A 20,578-nucleotide genomic window follows, 5' to 3' on the forward strand; every position below is an offset into this window, starting at 1 on the left:
TTTATTTCCCAGCTTTGTTTCATCTTTGTCTCACTAGTTCCCTTGGGTGCTGAACATGGAGCCTTACACGGTGTCTGGCATGGCTCGACAAGACTCCAGTTCAGATCACGGAGAGAACAGCCGGGGAGGAGAGGCTGGGCCAGGAGGATCTCCACGCAAGAAAGTCACCATTTCTGAGAACTATGAACTTGTTGGAGTGGTGGTACACAGCGGTCAGGCACATGCAGGACATTACTACTCTTTTATCAAAGACCGTAGGTAAGCACGAATTCGACACTGCTCATTTAAGGGTCTTTCCCTTAATATAGTAAAGTACTACTCTTCCTTAGCAGAGTAATACATAGGTTCACAGCCCATATACACTGTGTGTGTTGCTCTCAGCCACATCTTAAACATTTGGCCCTAAACCTTGGAAAATTAGGTGTTAAAAGATTTGAAGAAGTAAATTTTGCTTTTGCACCTTTCCTGTGTGTGTGTGTGTGTGTGTGTGTGTGTGTGTGTGTGTGTGTGTGTGTGTGTGTGTGTGTGTGTGTGTGTGTGTGTGTGTGTGTGTGTGTGTGTGTGTGTGTGTGTGTGTGTGTGTGTGTGTCACTCTATGAGGGCTGTTACTGATTTGGCCCTGGGCCTTTTTTTTACAAGTGTTTGTGCATGCTCTAATAACTTAAACAGGTCCAGATGCCTAGAAGAGACATGCCTTTTTTTAAAAAACTGGAACAGCCACCCAGGGAACATAGGAATGCAGGCATGACCTGACTACACGAAGCTAAGCTAATATTCTACGCTTTCTCTCTTGCCACAATTCTCTCTTCTTTCCCTCATCTAGGGGGGGTTCACGAAGCAGATGGTACAAGTTTAACGATAACGTCGTTGAGGAGTTTGACATGAACGATGAAACCCTGGAGTACGAGTGTTTCGGTGGAGAGTACAGACCCAAAGTCTACGATCAGTGTACGTTAAACTTTCTCCCGTTCCATTTGACTGAACTGTATCATTAGTAAACCATGTCTTGAAAAATATCCTGCCCTGTTTTCCTGTAGCTAACCCATATCCAGACGTGCGGCGACGCTACTGGAATGCTTACATGCTCTTCTACCAGCGCATCAGTGAGCAGAACTCGCCTGTGCTGCCCAAAAAGAGCCGTGTCAGCGTTATGAGACAGGAAGCCGAGGACCTGTCTCTGTGAGTTATACAACTAACAAATCACATGCAACTGGTTATTCCGAAGCTAATATTTGTCTGTCTCTTTCTCTCAGGTCTGCACCTTCCTCTCCAGACATTTCCCCCCAATCGTCCCCACGACCCCCCAGAGCCAATAACGACCGCCTCACTCTGCTCACCCGTCTGGTCAGGAAAGGAGAGAAAAAGGGTCTGTTTGTGGAGAAGATGCCTGCCAGGATTTTCCAGGTCTCAGTATTTTACATCTCGCATCAAACTCTGTGAAAGAAAATACATCAATGCCCAGCTCCAACTTTTTACAATTAATCATGGTGAAACCTCAATGACTATGCTAAAGTTGTTAGCCAACATGACGACATAACGTATAGTGTGCATGTTAAGTACAAAGTAATGGATATAAACATTAGCCAGTGACTTTCGGCCGAGTAAGCAAAAAAAAAAAAAGTGTCCTGCATCATATACTAGTTAAGTTCTGTGTTCTGTTCTCAGATCACACATCATCTGGTTAATGAGTTTATGTTCTGTAAGTATGTTTAACCACCGAGAAGATTGCGTGTAATAAGCAGGGAGAGTTGTGTGGCTCTGCACTATAATTTGACTCGCAGTTGACTCAGTGTTTCCACATACCTGCGTGTTCCAGATTCTAAACAGCTCGTTTGTTATCCCTCACTCTAATTAATGCGTTTACTTAAAAGCTGGAGCTCACAAATGAACTGGACCTCACTTCAACTGTTGTGTGGTGTACAGCAGACAGAAGGATGTGGAAGTTAATCATAGACCACACGCCAGATGAAGCATTTGTTTTGCCAACTTAAAAACGAATAGCCTCAGCACAAACTGTGCTTTGTCATAAGTACATGGTGTACTGATTTCTCCACCCGTGTGTTTAGCTCCCAGATGTTTAGCATGTGTTACCAATGTGTTTAACACCCAGGTGGTTTGTCTTACAGATGGTAAGGGATGAAAACCTAAAGTTCATGAAGAACAGAGATGTATACAATAGTGATTACTTTAACTTTACCCTGTCACTGGCCTCCGTCAACTCGGTAAGACTCTCCAGCCCACACGTTGTTTTTTTATCTTTACAATTAAATGCTTTACCGATTAAATAAATGTGATGGGAACTGTTTTTTTTCTAATGTACGCAGACAAAGCTGAAGCATCAATCCTATCAGGCCATGGCAAAGACCAGCCTGCAGCTTGCTGTGCAGTTCCTGTTCCACACTTACCTACACACCAAGAAGAAGCTTCGGTATGGGCCCTCACTTTATTTTCTCACTTCATTTTTAAAAAAAAGTATACTAGAACATTTTTGTAGAGCCTGACAAATAAGCTCAGCTGACAAATTATACACAATGTACTCTACCATCTAGTATATGAATTTTACAAGGTTGTATCTTGTTAATTTTATTTATATATATATATATAACACAAATCGGACTGTTTCATGCATTTATATATTTTTATATATATATATATGTGTGTGTGTGTGTGTGTGTATACACTAAACGGAAGTATAAGCCATTTCCCATTCGAGATCAAAGGACATAACAAAAAACCTCATGTAATGATTCACCCAGTAGCTTTAACAAAATACAGTGAATTTTGTGGGCGAATTTAAAAGACATTTATTAGTGTTGTTGACCATCTTAAGAACGTTTTCCCCGTCCAGCATCTAACAGCCCCTGATACTCTTCCTTTGCATAAGCAAAGCTGCAAGCATCGAATGCATGACGTGCTTTTTGGTTCATCAAATGCATAATACTTAAACCGCATTTATCGATGGAATTTTTAAAGTGAACCTCTATATGCATAACATTTTAGAAAGAAAAAAAACAGACGTGGCCCAAAATGTAACCTTGATCTTAAGTTTGTGTTACAAGTGGCTCCATCATATAGTAAGGTGATATTTCTGTGTGACTGCCATATGAATCATTGGTGAATGTAGTGCCCTAGAATTCCTTCATGATGTTCCTTCAGACAAAATATTAGCCTGAGATCAGCTTAGCCTCATTATTTATTTACCAGAATGTTATTTACTAAGCAGAAGTCTTGTAGGAAAAATTACAAGTACACTCTTGCTGCTTAAAAATAATCTTAGCCACAATAAAACATAATTGTATAGAACTAAATGTGTGTGTGTGTGTGTGTCTTAGGGTTGATACAGAGGAGTGGATAGCTACAGTGGAGATGCTGCTGTCTAAGAGCAGTGAGGCATGTCGGTGGATGGTGCAGTACCTGGTGGCCGTTGAGGGACGGGAGATTATCAAGTGAGTTGCAATTCATTTGACATGCATACACACGTGCTCCTGCACAACCTACTGAGGGGAGAAAAAACTCCTCTATAACTGCTACTAGTCAAAACATACTGATAAACTAGTCAAAACATGACTGCAACTTTGTATAACATTCTCACTGCAGTTTTGACTCGGGCCTTTCTTATCTCGTGTGCATGCTTTTGCGTGTGGGATTTTGCCAGCAGTAACTCATAAGGTTAAATTATTAGCATCTGTGTTAGTTGTGGGCGTGGCTGCTTTCTTTAAAATAATTGGCTAAGAGAACACAAAAAGTAGGAATTGGCTACAGAATGTGAACACCTGGAACCAGTGGCCTGCCTGATAAGATGCCAGTAGTGTCCGGTTCTGAAGTGTCTGCTTGTATGCGTGTGTGTTTAGAGAAACACTAGAGACGATGGGTGGGTTGTAGTGTGCTCTTTCATGATTGGACACTTTTATCGAAGGGTAGGACTTCTCTAATATCACACCACGGTATGTCAATGCCAGGGAATGTGAAGAACTTGTTTACAATCCAAACAGCTCCTCCCACTCAGCTCTATCCTTCAGTTTTTCCTCAGTGGGATACTGGCATGTGCACAAACCGACAACCCAACATCTATTAGGTCTAATACACAACATACCAAAATGCTAAGTGTTTAGGTGTGTGAGGAAAATATATATATGTATATATATTTATTCTCTCTCTCTCTCTCTCTCTCTCGCTAGAAACTGCCTGTTGGAGTGTAACGTACGTGAGGTGCGTGTAGTGGTGGCCTCCATCCTTGAGAAAACTCTAGAGAGTGCACTCTATTTCCAGGATGCAGGGCTGGACTGCCTTTTAGACATGCTGCTCTCTTTGCTTGACAAGGACGTGCCAGAGAATTGCAAAAATTGCTCACAGTACTTCAGCCTGTTTAGTAACTTTGCCCAGAGGGTAAGAAAGAAAGAGACCAATTTAAAAGTACAATGTCACTAAGCTAAATTCTAATAATTTATGTAACCCCCAAAAAAATGGGTGTTGCTTCATTCACAAAACTAGAGTCTAACAAAATGTGCAACACATAACTATACTATACTAGCTTTTGTGTTTTTGTTCTGTGATTTAAAAACTACTACTAATGAGGATAATAAAGACACCTACTGGATATTCTTAGCAGTCATTCAGTTTGTTTCCAAACATTTTTTATTTTATTTTATTACAAATAATGTAGTTTTATACTACTATTCATGTATTTCTTCCTGGGTGTGTATATATATTTTTATATAAGTATACTTGTGTGTGTCCACTCTCAGGGCTTCAGGCCTTGCCAACTACTATTAAAGCATGCTGCTTATCGAAGGATGCTCATCTTCCTGCTCGGTCCTAATAGACAGAACAATCAGGTATTTTTGATGTTCAGAACTTCTCATTTGAATTTCACCCGAACATTTTCCTATCACAGCTCGAAAGAGACCGTGTTCTGTTTTTGAAGGTTTTTCTCCCTCTGTTCTCTTTAGAACCGCCGATGGAGTTCAGCTCAGGCACGAGAGTTCCTTCACTTGCATAACACGCTTGCCCTGGTGGTGTTACACACAGACCTCACGTCTCAGAGAACAGAGAGTAAGCACAATAATTCATTACCGTGCTCTGCTTAGTGTATCGTTTGGGCTATGAATCTGAGATTTTAATTTTTTATTTTTTTTATGTATGTGTGAACAGCTCCTGGAATGTTTAAGCATAGCTCCTCTGGTCTGGTGTCTTCAACCACACTCTTGCCACTGCATTCAGATGTCAACACACTGCTGTTTAAACCTGAGGGGCAGCCTTATCTCATCGAGGTCTGGAGCAAACATGCGTATACTCTGACTTCTTGTCATTTATATCCTGTACACCATGTATGTCATGCAGGGTTTTTCTTTTAACTAGGCTGTTTGTTTTGTAGGTAATGTTTGCCATGCGTGAGCTCTCCGGACCACTGTCCTTCCTCATAGAGATGGTGACATACTGCTGCTTTTGTAACGAGCCTTTCTCCCTGGGAGTACTACATCTGCTTAAGGTAAGATGTGCAGGACTCTATATTACACCCTCATTCTCATAGCCATCCTTTCCTGTAGAGCACAATGCTGACATGTTATCTGTCTGTGTGGTTTGTAGAATCAGCTAGAGACAGCTCCTCCTCATGAGCTGAAGAATGTCTTCCAAATGCTTCTGGAGATTCTGGTGAGTGATGTTAAGTAGACCAGCAGACTCAAGAAATCTTATAGACATACAGTCAAGTGTTTAGTCAGTAATATGAGCACAGGAGTAGTGAATTAATCTGAATAAAGTTAGGGCTTAGGGGGGTATTGAAATTAACAACATGAGAGATCCAGAAGATTTTTTTCCCCCTCCTTTAGATGGTAGAAGACCCTTTGCAGTCCCAGAGACTCAAATATGCATTCGAATCTGAAAAAGGGCTCCTGGGTAGGTATCATGCAGCCCTGTTTCCATCACGAAACATCAACATGTTGTCACGTGTCCAAGTTTCCAAGTTGTTTTTCTTTTTTCAGCTTTGATGCATCAGAGCAACAATGTGGACAGCAGCCGCTGCTACCAGTGTGTCAAGTTCCTCGTCACCTTAGCTCAGAAGTGAGTGAATTAGCTCTACTCTGGTCACTAAAAGATGATTTTTTTTGCTTGTTTTTATATTGGAAAAGTGTTTGGTATGTAATCCTTTGGCAGAATTTACTCCTTTGCTGCAGCAGATATGTATAGCTTAGTGTCACACAGAACAAAATCTTTGTGTTTTGGCCAGGTGTGCTCCTGCTAAAGATTACTTCAAGGAGCTGTCAGGACACTGGAGCTGGGCAGTGCAGTGGCTGCAGAAAAAGGTAAGATGCGACAAAAACTTTACACCTATTGTATTGTGCAAGCCGGTTTTCTTCCCGTATTCCATTTGCATTGTGTTAGGTTTTAACGAGTGCCTTCTTTTCCCACCATCACAGATGTCCGAGCACTACTGGACACCTCAGAGCAACGTGTCCAATGAGACGTCCACAGCTAAGACCTTCCAGCGGACCATCTCAGCACAGGCATGAAATTACTATTTCATACAATGTCTTGCCCTTTTGTGTTTCTTTTTATCTTGTATAGGCTGTAAATGTGTGTGTGTGTGTGTGTGTGTGTGTGTGTGTGTGTGTGTTTAGGATACACTGGCCTATGCCACTGCTCTGCTGAATGAGAAGGAACAGTCAGGCAGCAGCAATGGCTCTGATGGCAGCCCAGCTAATGAAAACTCAGACCGCAGCCTCAGACAGGTATCGTACCTGAATATCCCACACACTCTTTTGATTTACACACGTGTGCTGAAAAGAATAGAATTAGAAGCATGTTATACTGTAAATGTTCACTCTTTTTTTTTTCTCTAGTTAAGGTGACGGTATCTAAATTGTTTTGCTTTAAAACAACTCTTCCATTTTATGTTTTGCTTTCTTAGGGATCAGAGTCTCCTATGATGTTGGGCGATTCTAAGAGTGATTTAGAAGATGTTGACCCCTAACTCTCTCCATGAGCAATAGGGGCACTTTTTGTACACAAGCAAAAAAACAAGATTCCCTCCAATGGAGAGATATTGTAGCTCGAAGCAGCCAATCCGTAAGACTGCATTTGACCTCCTGGGGTTCAGGAAACGGATAATCAGGAAACAAGTGGCACAAACCCAGCCGACGAGAGTTCTTACCGAAGAAATGGAAACAATGGTTGTGGCTGGCCAAGGCAGGAAAAGGCTGAGGTTGTTAAGACCGGAGCTCAACTCTCACTGGATATCGTGTTTTACCGAGTTCCCATCATGTAGCCCGAGTTCAGTAAAACATGGAGGAGGTTTTTGTTTTGTGTCACTTTTCACACACATGCAGGATTTAGTGGTGCTGAGGAAGGGTATTTTAAACTTAAAAAAAAGGAAAGAAAAAGAACACTGTTTGTGGATATTTGCCAGTATAATAAGAGCATTCATAAAACATTAAAAGCTGTGTTCCATAGGTGTAATTTCATATGTAAAATAATATTTTTAAGAATTCTATACTTTTTTTTTGGTTTGAGAGGTGCCTCGTAATCAACTCTAAGAGGAACTACTCTTAGCTACTTAAATGACAATTGTGTTCTCTCTCTCTCTCTCCCTCTCTCTCGCTGGTATTTTTTTTAATGCACTTTATATATGACTTCAGTTTGTCAGGTCTGAGAAGGTGACATTTAACAGGCGATTGAGTGGCCATGTTCTTTGCTGCTTTGCTTTATTTTCTTGCATTATTATTTTTTTGGTTGTTTTGGCCCTGTCAGGAGGGGGCCGTGAAACCAGATTGCATTGTGTGGTTCATAGAATTTACAACAGCTGTGGTAACTGTTACAATACACTCGTGTCTGTTAATAAGCCGCCATTTCCAAACATTTTGGACTTTGGCCAAACTTGTGGAGTTCTTTCAGAACACATCAGCTGTCTGTGTAAAGCTTTTTTATTTCCTTCCATACACCCATAGTTCGTCTAAACAACAAGGTAACAGTGGACACAAGGAAATTGTATGGGGGGGAAAAAGAAAGTGTCTAGGAATAAGAAGTGTCTTGCTTTTCCTTTTCGAATGAGTGCCAGAACAAATCAGCCAGCGGCTTATTGTGAAGATCTTGTGGAAATTTCACAATCGTACGCTATATGCTGGGTTTTTAAATCTTTCTCTTTGGTTATGTATTTGTCTCAGGCTTGCTCGTGATTGTGACTGCAAGTATGAGGGACACGCACACATACACTTTCTCACACACTCTCTCTCTCTCTTTTCTGCTCCTGGATTGCTTTAGGTTCTTTTGTGTTCCTGGACATGTGTAGATACAGAATCAGTGTCTACTATGTACTGTTGCCACATCTGTGCAGAACACTGACTCACCAAATCACATACACGCACATCACCAAACACCCAATGCCTACTGAGAGACTGGGGTACACTAGTCTGATCACACAGCCAACCTCACATGTTGTTGCTTTGAGCTTTAACTTGGATGCTTGTTCAGGGGTTTTCTTTGCCAAGAGCTATTTTATAGTTATTTGTCTGTATTTGTTTGTCTATGTCTGTCTGCCTTATACCATGTGCATGTGTGGTACATACAACACCGCCGCCGCCACCACCAATGGTACTGTTGCCAAAAGAAAGGAAAGTGTAGAGGAGAAACTTGAGTGCCAAGGACTATTTGGTGCTTGTCATTATCCCTGGCCTGGTTATGCTGACTCATGCTCTCTTTCTATCTCACCCTCTCCCCCTCTGTCTCTCTCTCTCTCTGTGTCTCTCTCTCTGTCCCTCTCTCTCTCTTTCTTTCTCCCTCCCCCCTCTCTATCTGTCTCTCTCTCTCTGTCTCTCTCTCTCACTGTCTCTCTCTTTATCTGTCTCTCTCCCACTCTCTCTATCTCTCCCTCCCTCTCTCTCTCCCCCCCTCTCTAATACTCTCTCTCTCTATCTCTCCCTCCCTCTCTCTGCCTGAAGCTTAGTACACTTTAGCGACATTCATTCAATGTTTACAAAACAATCTCAGCGCTGCGTTGCTTAAAGGCATTTGTTTTCTAAAGGAAAAGGAAAGGGATGCTGTGACTCATCATTCAATAGCCGCGCTGTTTAGAGTCTAAACTGAAGTGACGACAACGGAACAAAAAATGAAGAGAAACGCTGCCGTTTAACTCTATCACACATCCTCGTTATTGTGTTTCTTCGCTTATGCATGTATGTTTGTGAATGTAAGTGTGAAACTTTCACATTAATCTCTTTGGGTAAACGTGTTTTGGAACGATTACAATCATCTTTAAACAAACAGAGGCTTTTAATGCTCTCGACGCCATATGTCCCTTCGCTCTTTTTCTAAACAATCAACAGGCTACAATTTGTAGATAAAGTTTGAAACCACATATGTCATGTGAGTTCACTGCCTTTTATTTCTTTTTTTCGGATAATCTGATGCTGAATTTCACACCTCTATATCAGTTCCCCATTAGATCAGGCTTGTCACTGTTGTTTTCAGTAGTTTACCAGACTGTTGCATCAGTGAATTTGCATCATCCCCAGGATTGGACATATGCTTGAATGTCACTCAACACTGGATCTTTTTTCCCTCCTTATTTTATTTTATTTTTTCTTTTTTGGCCAGATACAAATGAAAACAAAAGTCCAGGTACAGGATTGAGTAAAGACGACACACCAAAACTATTTGAATTCAGACTATCGTATTTCCATTCAATATAATAGTTTCCTTCTTTTGAGCCTTTTTTTTTTCTTTTAATAAAAAAAAATAATAATAATAATAATGTTGATTGAGTAGAGCTGGAGACACGTAAATGGTTTTATTACTTGCGCCTCTGCCAAGCGTGTGAGGATGGTGTGAATTCAAAAATGCATGTGCAAACCACATTTTAATTTGTAAATCAGAGTTTGATTATGGGAACTATTTGATATAAAAATGAATAAAACTGGAATGCAGAACATTTTATAATTTGTGAAGCTATCATTTGTGTCCTATGTATAAACTCATCACAGTGACAAGAGTAAGCCAAGTCATTTTATTATTTAAAAAAAAAGTCCAAACACCACATTTACAACCATGGAACGAGTAAAACAGTGTAGGTAAAAAGAATATAGAAGGGTTTATCAAAATGAAACTGAACTAAAATGTATGTGCAGGTGAGATTATTAAGCGCTAACATTAGTTTTAGATAAATGGTGAATAAAAATTAGTTGTTAGGGATGATTAATTGGGATGACAGTTTTAATGCCTTGACTAGCGTAAAATATCCCACCACTAGACTAGGAACTATTTTGTCCTAACCTTTGGACAGATAGACATCGGGTGACTATGCAAATGTTCAAAAGGCTAAACTGTTCCTACACATCAGTGATTTTTAATAGAGCCCTTGTTAGAAGCAAAGAACGTTTAACAGGAACAAAGAATCTTTGAGGAGCTGAAATTTTTATTTATTTGTTTGTTTATTTATTTATTTATTAATTATAAATCTGTGAAAATGTATTTTGTTTCAATATACCAGACTGGAACATTATTAGAAATAATGTCATGATGGACAGAAAACAGAACATTCATGTTTAAAAAAAAAAAAAAAAAAAAAAAAGTATCAAGGCAACTGAGCAATAAGCTCATTAGGTGTTTTGCTCAAGGGATTTGTTGCTCTGCTGATCAAGAGGCCGATATCTGCAGCAGATGGCAAAAGCAGCAGCTCGTTTATCTTCTCCGAACATCTGGATCAAGCAGGTGTTTCCTCGTGTGTATGCCCCATGAGTAACAGAACCATACGCCACTGCATTACATCCTGTAAGTGTCCAGGACTCCTCACATGACGCCGCCACCTAAAAGCGATTAGCACAAATGATGCACAGAAAAACTAGGGATAGTTTAAAAACAAAATGAAACTAGACACCAAATGTTATTTCAGATGTTTCCTTTAGTACTGCAGGTACACTAGATTTCCAATAGTTTGTAGACAACTGACCATCACATCGGTATAACCAACATTCTTCTGGGAAAGCTTTCCTAGATGTTGAAGTGTGTCTGTGGTGATTAGTGATCATTCAGGTACAAGAGCATTAGTGAGATCAGACCTGAAGTGCAGGTGATGATCCAATTTATCTCAAAGTTGTTAGGGGGCTCTTTTTCTTGGAGTACTTCAACTCCCAGCTTTAACACACCATGTCACATCTTGTGCACAGGGGCTTTGTCACACTGGCGTTTGGGCTTCTAAGTTGCATTAAAGGGAAATTGTGCTGCTACAGAATATAAAGACATTTTAGTCAACGGTGGCTTCTAATATTTTGGCGACAGTTAGGGCAAGACCTACATTTCATACTGTTAAGCTATATAAAATTTAATTGTATTGAAATGTGTATTTATCTAAATCACATAAAAGCCATGTTTAGAGTAGTCAAATCTTATTGACGACGTCATTCCTTTCAAACAGGAGCCGCACATGATTCATTCATTCATTCGTTTTCTACCACTTTATCCGAACTTCTCGGGTCACGGGGAGTCTGTGCTTATCTCAGGCGTCATCAGGCATCGAGGCAGGATACACCCTGGACGGAGTGCCAACCCATCGCAGGGCACACACACACTAGGGACAATTTTCCAGAGATACCAATCAACCTACCATGCATGTCTTTGGACCGGGGGAGGAAACCGGAGGAAACATGCAAAGGTGGGAGTCGACTCCCCAACCCTGGAGGTGTGAGGCAAACGTGCTAACCACTAAGCCACCGTGCCGCCCCCCCAATGCCACCTGTTTAATCAGATGATCTTGGCTTTCATTAGACTCAAGTGTAGCTTCTCCTACCAAGCAGAAGCTACACGAGTCTAAAGTCACAAAGTTTGGGCATCTATACTCTAAGTTTTGTAACTTAAGTGCATTTGATTAATCACCTCTTTCATAAATTCAGCTTGGTCGTGTTCAATCAGATGACATTCCAGATTTGGAGCATGGCAACAGGAGGCATGTGATGTCCCACCTTCTCCAGCAGGACATGCTTTACTCTTGATACGGAGAGGCCTTGAGAGCTCTGCTACATCTTGGGAGCTGATGTAGTGAGAGCTGCATCCTACAGAGAAACAGAATTCAGAAGCACATCCATTCAAAACATAAAAAACGTGGACCCAGGAATTAAAGTGTAGATAGCGTGATCTGAACAAAATGGGAAAATAATGCAGGTTATTGATAAATAAAGAGAAATACAGCGTTCATTTCTTCTTTCTGTCAGTGTTTTGAGCGTGATTTTTAACGAATTAATTAAATCCCAAAACTTTAGCTCCTCCACACACATTACAACTCATACCTGTAAGCTGATAGTCTTGGCTAGGGCATTCTGCGTCAATGCCCACATGGAGGCTGGCAGTGGCCTGGCACTTAATGCTGCTCCCGGTGCAGCAGCGAGCTACAGCGTATACACCCTGTCCTCCTATGCCATGATGAGCCTCACATACCTTCTGCCCGTCCCATAGCTGATGAGACAATAAAAACAGTGAGGCAGATGCCTTAAATGCAACACAAATCGACCTCCCATGATTGAATCAAAGTGGATTTTAAATGGAACTTCAACATTTTTGAGAAATTGTACAATTTTAAGTGGTATACTAATATACTTTATCAGTTACATTTTAGTATGTGTGCTGAAAAAAAGCAAAAAAAAAAGTAGTTTTAATTGTGCATTTATTTTTTTGGATGTAATACTGTAAATATCTTACACCCTCCCATCCATGTAATATTAGTCCTTCAGTTTCCCTTAGAAATTAAATACATTTGTTCAAAGAATGTATACTGAACAAAATTATAAACGCAACACTTTTCTTTTTGCCCCCATTTTTCATGAGCTGAACTCAAATATCTAAGACTTTTTCTATGTACACAAAAGGCCTATTTCTCTCGATATTGTTCACAAATCTGTCTAAATCTGTGCTGGTGAGCGCTTCTCCCTTTGCCGAGATAATCCATACACCTCACAGGTATGGCATATTGTAACGAGTCTGTCTGTGTTTTCCTTTGTTTCTGTCTGCTGTCATTTCTCTGCTGTTAATTGTTGACCCGCTCACCTATCTGTTACCATGGACATTAACTGCACTCATTCTCTTCCCCAGGTGTTTTGTCTTAGTCTGTGATTGCCTCCGTCTTGTGATTGGTTCTTGTTCCCTATATCTACTCTGTTTGTTCATTTCCCTGTTGTGAGTTGTTGTTTAGTGCTCGTATGTGCTCTGATCTGTTTTGCCTGCTTGTTTGTTACCTGTTTTTTGATTATTAAAAGGATTAACTGCACATGGATCCACATTCGCCTGTGACTAATCGTGACACATATCAAGATGCTGATTAGACAGCATGATTATAGCACTGGTGTGCCTTAGGCTGGTCTTAATAAAAAGCCACACTAAAATGTGCAGTTTTTAATCACACAGCACAATGGCACAGATGTCACAGGTTTTGAGGGAGTTAGGAACTGTCAGAAACCGTCTCAGGGAAGCTCGTGTGTGCTCGTCGTCCTCATCGGTTTCTCGACCTGAGTGGAGTTTGTCGTCGTAACCCACTTGAGTGGGCAAATGCTCACATTCAATGGTGTCTGGCACTTTGGAGAGGTGTTCTTCAGGGATGAATCCCAGTTTTCACTTTTCATTATAGTGTGGCTTTTTAACGAGGTGAGGTGCATGGATTATCTCAGCAAAGGGAGAAGTGCTCACTAGCACAGATTTTAGACAGATTTGTGAACAATGTTTGAAAGAAATAGGCCTTTTGTGTACATAGAAAAAGTCTTAGATCTTTGAGCATAGCTAATGATACAGTAAATGGAAGCAAAAACAAAAGTGTTGCGTTTATAAGTTTTGTTCTGTGTACAGTAAAAAGCCACTCTTTGAAACTGTTGATCATGTTAAAGTGCTCTGTTATGAGAATTGTCTTATGCCATGTCATGAATTTTAGATTTTCCTTTCCCCCTTCCTTTTCTCATGCTCATGCTACTAAGATCCTTTAGGAAAATACACAGAATTTTGGATATTCTGCTGATCTACTCTGGGTTAGAAAATCTATTTGCAGTGTTAAAAAAACATTTCTGGTGATTGCCCTGATGACCCAGTCATCCATAGTAAGGAGCTCTCTATGTGGGAGGAAAGATATTCTCATGTTTCCCTGTCAATCATAGCAACATGAGCCAATTACAAGCACCACGTGACCAAATTCGAAGGAAGAAATATTGGGGAGGAATGAAATTCTATATTATTAATAATGAATTAAGTGACCTTTATTCTCTCTCCACCATGCACTCCGATTGGTGAGTAGCTTGAACAGCTGAACATCTCTTCACCACGCCGACAGCGAGCCACTGCTGTGTCAAAGCTTCCAACACCTGACCTCTTGGACCAAACAGAGCGGCACAGAAGAGTATCACCTACTGTAGGACAACACACATACATGCTTTCAATACATATATGATGTAACACTCAATTTACATCAGACTACTGTACATGGCAATTGACATATATCTGTCAAAGAAATGTGGCCAACCATCATATAATCAGAAAGAAGGTAAGAAAGACCATTCGCGCCCTGAGCCCTAAGTTCTGACCTGTAGCAGTAGATGTAGGCAAAGCAGCTACAATGTCAGGGGTAGTGAGGTGGTGTTCAGAAGGCAGCGATTCCAGATTTATCACATGCTGGACTGAGTGGTAACGGAGCAACTGTAGCACCTCAGCAGGACTGGCACCGGGGTACGCATTCAGAAGCACTGCAGCTATACCTAATTACACACACACCCACACATACACATGTATGATCGCAGGTTTGCTTGACTTCTCATTACATTAACAGCATTTAGCAGACACCGACTTACATTTTATTTAATTTTTATACAACTGAGCAATTGAGGGTAGACGTGGGAATCAAACTCACAACCTTCCGATTGGTAGCCCGAGACCTTAACACTAGTCTACCACATCTCTTAACCAGAGCAGGTAATGTGTTTGTGTGTGTCTAACCAGCAACATGGGCAGCTGCCTGTGAAGTTCCGCTCTTAGTGGTAAAGCAGGTTGGGCAATCACTGGAGGCACTGATGATGTCATCACCAGGGGCAAACAAATCCACACAACGGCCAAAGTTGGTGCCTATGTTTCCTGAATTCAGCGGCTGATCAGCAGCATTGGAAGCTCCTACTGTGATCACCTGCATACGGTCAAGATAATAATCACATCATTATCAAATTCAACTTCCTTATAACTCCAGACTACCCAAATCAGACCAATGGGAAAGGTTAGTGTCTGTTTAGTTCCCTGACCTCGACCTGACTATAAACTTTTGCCATGAACTGGTAAACTGACTGCACCCCAGACATCCTCACCCAAAATCAGAGTCTGATCTCACTAATGCTCTTGTAGCTGAATGATGACAAAATTCCCACAGCCACGTTCTAACGTCTGATGAAAAACTTTCCCAGAAGAGTAGAGCTTGTTATAACAGCAAAGGGAGAATAAATCAGCAAATGCATACAGTATGACTTGTCATGGTCAGGTGTGCACACGTTTATGGTCATATAATGCATGAATCCCTCTATGAGTGTAATGAATGTATTACCTCTGGTTCTGAGGCTGGTGAATACATGCAAGCATCATCCTGGTAATTTCCTGCAGCAGCTATCAGAACTGCACCAGAGTGTACCATTTCTCGACAAGCAGTGTTGAGAGTGCGACTAAACCCCCCGACAAATGGTAATAGTATTATCACAGGGCTGACGGGCTGGGCCTGCAGAGAGGCACGGACATACTCTAGACCTGTGGAAAAAATGGCGGCATAGTTGCTTTTTGTAATCTTAAAAATAGCAAGAAAATGTATTGTCACAATGCATATAATTAACGCATTAATCAAAGCAGACAACTTTGAGTGTTGGTTAGTCTTTACCTGCCAGTGCTCCAGACACAGTGCCTCTACCTTGACAGTTGAGCACTCGCACAATTTTCACACTAACGCCACGTGCCACGCCAGAGTCCCGCCCACTCAACACTCCAGCTATGTGTGTTCCATGACTGTCACATTGACTGGCCTGCCACAGATGCAAAAACAATATATAGATGCCCAGATTTGTTTATTTATTTACCTTTATTTTACCAGGAGGTCTCATTTGAGATCAAAAAATCTCTTTTACAAGAGAGACCTGGCCAAGGTAGCAGCCATACATAAACACTACATAGTAAAAACATACATACACATGGTCATACAATACAGTACAAGGACCTCTCAAGAAAAACAACTACATGTCTCCTTTACCACATTTTTTTTATGATGGCCTTAATTGTATTTATTTAAGATCTTTTTGCAGGTTATTCCATGCCCATGGTGCATGGTATAAAAATGCAGTTTTTCCCAAATCTGTCCAAACCCTGGGTACATTAAAAAGCAACCACTTGGAGGAGCATAGCTGATAACTACAGTAGCAGAATTGACAAAGGAGGGTACAGAGGTAAGCTGGAAGGCTTTATATATAAAAAATATACCAATGCTGTTTTCTGTGAGTGGTCAATGATGTCCAACCCACCAGATCATAAAGAATACATTGGTGAGTAAGGGACTTTGCATTTGTAATAAAGTGTAGATTTATTTCTAAAATAAAAGCCAATCTTTATGTTGAGCCTATTAACTAAATTAGCAATATGTACATTAAATAAAAGTTTGCCGTCTATCCATATACCCAAGTACTTATACGTAGATACCCTTTCAATGGATTTACCATCAGACGTAAAAATGCTACGATCATCAAGCAACTGTGGGCGGGTTTTTGAAAAGACCATGTACTTAGTTTTCTGATGATTTAAAACCAATTTTAAATTGAGCAGAGCAGTTTATAAGGGGCATATATATATATATATATATATATATATATATATATATATATATATATATATATATATATATATATATATAAAAATGACAATGTCATCAGCATAAAAGTGTACTTGTGTAGTGAACGTCCTTACCTAAATCATTTATAAAAATAGAGAACAGAATAGGTCCCAATATAGACCCTTGAGGGACCTCTTTAGATTTCCTCTTTAGAGTTCGATCTATAAAATAGTTTCTATACCATTTAACAGCATTAGGACTGAAACACAGTTTGTTACTTTTTAGCACATTTTGCACTTCGCACCCGTCTTACTGCCTGCAGGTATATATTATGGAGCATCATTAATTACACATAGCAATTAATAAATGCAATAATGAGCTGGATCCTGAGTAGGGTGGGTGTTTTGCATGCTATCAGCTGTGCCTGCTGGTTTCAACTGGAACATGTGTAGGACAGGTGTTTTATTGTTGCCCATGGGTGTCCTGGATGTTTAAACAGTTTATAGCTCAGAATTTCTATTCTATGTTCTGAGCCCTCTTAGTTTATAAGGCCTGAATTTGTTGTTAAAAAGGTTGTTATAAACATACACAAAGACCCGAGAGCTGCGAAAACAATATGCATAGTGGAAAAGAAAGAAACCACTGATGTTTCTTTTGCTTGTTGGTATTTTTAGTTGTTGGTTGGAGGATCATGTTTCAAGCCTCAACAATGCCAAGCTGCAACTGTTGGGCCCTTGAGCAAGGCACTTAACTCTCTCTGCTCCAGTGGCACTGTATCATGGATGACCCTGCGCTCTGATCCCAACCTCTAAAGTTGGGGTATATGAAGACAGAAATTCACTGTGCTATGACTGTCATGGCTTGTGCTTGCATGGTTACTTCTGGAACAGGATCACTAATCTTTACTGATGATGGAACTCAAGAAGGTAGCACCAGAATGCATTTCAAAGTCAAAAGAATGCCTTTTTTACAGTCAAATTGAGAGGAATGTCGTATAATAGAAAGTAACGTCCGCATCTATAACAGGAAAGGCTCCATCGGTCTCTGACCTGCCTGTGAACTCGGACTCCATCCTCCTCAGGAACGCTGTTGAAGTCTGTCACCATGACTTTTCTCTCGATTTCACGATGATTCGTCTGAACGCTGGTGTCCAACAGGAATGCAGTCACTTGTGCTCCATCATCTACATGTATGTATGTGTTTCTCAATTTACATGGTCATTCACTGTCTTTTTTCCATACAGAATTTTACAAATGCATAAAATAAAACCAACCTGCCTAGGGTGTGTGTGTGCAGGTGTAATTTGTAAGTGCACTCACTGGGTGCAGTGTATTTCCCAGTCTCATGTTTTGTCTGGATGATACGCTCCAAGTTCCATGGAATGCCCTGGGCAAAAACGGATGAGTCCTCTTCAATGTACGCAACATGGGGTAGCTTCAGAGCCTGCGAGTGGGACACAAAGTAGGAGTAAAGACAGACAAGCAGAGCACACTGGAGCTCAGACTGGTAGTAATGTGAGGGATTCATATTTATTATATATTTAATGTACACATTACACTTTTCCTTGAACAGACAATGTCATATGTGTTTTTTTGGATGCACTCAAGTCAGAACAATCTATTATCTACTATCAAATTCTGAATAATTACTTAATATGTAGTAATATATATATATAAGAAATACATACTACATAAATAAGAAATAATTTACAATGCAAAGTAAAAACAAGGATTATCAGATTCAGGTGAGGGGCTGAGAGTATTGAGAGTTTGAGGTAGTATTTAATATTATGACTTTATTTATCTTTGTATTTTGTGCCCATAAATATAAAATATATTTTCATGTTATTAAATCAGCAAACAAATCAGTGCAATTTTAATGCCAGCTTGTCTCTGCCACATACACACACACACAAAACCATTACTTCCTTATTACTTACTGTGTAATTACCCAGTATTCACTAATAGTTAATTTTACTAAGTGAGCTATTAACACATTTGTTCCTGCTTAGTTACAGGATAGTTACATATGAGTTAGTAGACAGTATTATAAGTATTATAATACTATTACAGTAGTACAGTATTATACGTTTTACCATCAAAGGTTCTACTGAAACTTCATTTTTACATTGATAGGAACAAAACTAACTGGTACAGGACAGAAGGACAATCAAACCAACAACACCAAGGATGGCTAATTTACCATGGGCAGGACTTCACTGCTCATTTTAATCAGGAACCCACAAAAGGCTCCAGAGTAAGTGTGCGTGATGTGGACGGTGTGTCCGCTCCTGGCAGCTTGAGCTCGCAGAGTGCGCACTGTCCGCTGTACATGACCTTCACGTGCTCCCTCCTGCAACACCACAAGGTACTGCTCTGGCATGCACCATGCGCTCTGTACACACACACACACACACACACACACACACACACACACACAAACGTCACCTGGACAGCTTCATACTGTATAACAATCATTGAATCCATAGTAGTAGTAGTAGTAGTAGTAGTAGTAGTAGTAGTATTAGCTGTATGTCACGTCACGTCACTTCACTTTATTATTATTATTATTATTATTATTATTATTATTATTATTATTATTATTATTATTATATAAATGTGTGTAGCCAGTATTTATAAATTAAATACTTTCTTTTTTATTTTTTTTTTTACTTTTTTCCTCCCAGCTACGTAATGCACTTGGTTTAAACTATTAAACTATTATTTTTGATCATTTCCACGTTTTTTGCCAACACATTAGTTCTAGTAAGAATTGCAGAAGCTTGACATTGCACCTTTAAGTGTACAGCAGTGTATTGCAGGTTGCAGTCTAACCTTTGTGCACCTGATGAACTCAGCCACGCGCTCCGTTTCATGGTCCTGCTGGTCGCTCTGAGGCGAATTCACCTGTATCTCCTCCTCAGGGTAGTCACGCGCTGCCAGCGCCGACACACACAGCACAAGGAAAACAATCATTTCCCCAATGTTTCTCATCAGCTTGGATGTTAAAATTCCGTAATAGTGATGAAGAGAAAAAGATTTTCACGTGATGCTGTCTCACTGTCTGAGTGATGATCGAAATATTGTTGAAATCCCTTCTGCAATAGCGCGCACCTTGCAGGTTACTTACTGGCTACAGTCTCGCGCATGTACTGTACACGCTATTAGTTTATTGTTGTTTTTTTTGTTTTTATTATTTTCATTTAAAGCTGCAGATCAAGTGAGTGACTTAAGGCGGGACCTGGTGACGTATGAAGCGCTCACGCCACCGCCTTCAGATCGAACCACAGCTTCTTACGTAATTACTGTTCGGGAAAGGAGTCAGGTTTCAATGTGATTTTGGAAGCTGAGACGCTCCATCGACTGTTTACATCACGTTCCCTAGATGAAATAGATAACTTACTGACATTCTGCACCACCTGTGTTTACCTGTGGCTTTGTATCTGTGACATAAGTGAGACGTTTTAGTTTGAAACATATATATTTTTTTATAGCTTAGTGACTACTGATCAAAAGGTCATGAGTTCGAATCCCATCTCCACCAAGTTGCCTCTGCTTGGCCCCTGAGCAAGGCCCTTAACCCTCAATTGCTTAGTTGTATAAAGTGAAATAAAAAATGTGTCAATCTGGATAAGGGTGTCTGCTAAATGCTGAAGAGAATATTAATGCTTCTTCTAACGGCGTTGTTTTGTTCAACAAGCATGGCAGCTAGACATGGTATGGTTGCACATGTCATGTTGTAATGGTGAACCTTTTATGAAATCACACTTTA

The 20,578-nt window shown here is 40.3% G+C and overlaps 2 protein-coding genes across 4 annotated transcripts in view; one reads left to right on the top strand and one right to left on the bottom strand.

Moving 5' to 3' along the window:
• usp24 (ubiquitin specific peptidase 24) overlaps positions 1-9,927 on the top strand; it is a 50,984-nt gene extending 41,057 nt beyond the window's left edge. For both annotated transcript variants that reach the window (XM_027179617.2, XM_027179618.2), the window contains 19 exons: positions 38-258; positions 824-948; positions 1,038-1,179; positions 1,254-1,404; positions 2,127-2,222; positions 2,325-2,428; positions 3,333-3,446; positions 4,179-4,386; positions 4,746-4,835; positions 4,950-5,052; positions 5,152-5,270; positions 5,375-5,488; positions 5,587-5,652; positions 5,829-5,895; positions 5,982-6,060; positions 6,227-6,302; positions 6,417-6,503; positions 6,618-6,728; positions 6,908-9,927. In XM_027179617.2, the coding sequence (XP_027035418.1) occupies positions 38-258; positions 824-948; positions 1,038-1,179; positions 1,254-1,404; positions 2,127-2,222; positions 2,325-2,428; positions 3,333-3,446; positions 4,179-4,386; positions 4,746-4,835; positions 4,950-5,052; positions 5,152-5,270; positions 5,375-5,488; positions 5,587-5,652; positions 5,829-5,895; positions 5,982-6,060; positions 6,227-6,302; positions 6,417-6,503; positions 6,618-6,728; positions 6,908-6,970 (2,136 nt within the window). In that variant the 3' untranslated portion in view covers positions 6,971-9,927. The remainder of the gene's footprint in view (positions 1-37; positions 259-823; positions 949-1,037; positions 1,180-1,253; positions 1,405-2,126; positions 2,223-2,324; positions 2,429-3,332; positions 3,447-4,178; positions 4,387-4,745; positions 4,836-4,949; positions 5,053-5,151; positions 5,271-5,374; positions 5,489-5,586; positions 5,653-5,828; positions 5,896-5,981; positions 6,061-6,226; positions 6,303-6,416; positions 6,504-6,617; positions 6,729-6,907) is intronic.
• Positions 9,928-9,983: 56 nt separating this feature from the next.
• pcsk9 (proprotein convertase subtilisin/kexin type 9) lies at positions 9,984-20,076 on the bottom strand. Of its 2 annotated transcripts, none has more exons than XM_027179620.2 (12): positions 19,642-20,076; positions 19,010-19,201; positions 18,127-18,250; positions 17,857-17,990; positions 15,869-16,010; positions 15,545-15,741; positions 14,953-15,136; positions 14,544-14,714; positions 14,218-14,366; positions 12,273-12,438; positions 11,863-12,038; positions 9,984-10,796 (listed from the first exon to the last, which is right to left on the bottom strand). In XM_027179620.2, the coding sequence occupies exons 1-12, from the start codon at positions 19,798-19,800 to the stop codon at positions 10,590-10,592; spliced, it is 2,001 nt and encodes a 666-aa protein (XP_027035421.2). In that variant the 5' UTR covers positions 19,801-20,076; the 3' UTR covers positions 9,984-10,589. The 2 variants fall into 2 exon arrangements, with proteins under 2 accessions (XP_027035421.2, XP_027035420.2); XM_027179619.2 differs by having other exon boundaries at positions 14,218-14,369; positions 19,642-20,075.
• Between the last annotated feature and the right edge of the window lie 502 nt (positions 20,077-20,578).

The sequence above is a fragment of the Tachysurus fulvidraco genome, chromosome 16, assembly GCF_022655615.1.
Source record: "Tachysurus fulvidraco isolate hzauxx_2018 chromosome 16, HZAU_PFXX_2.0, whole genome shotgun sequence".
Taxonomy (NCBI): Eukaryota; Metazoa; Chordata; class Actinopteri; order Siluriformes; family Bagridae; genus Tachysurus; species Tachysurus fulvidraco.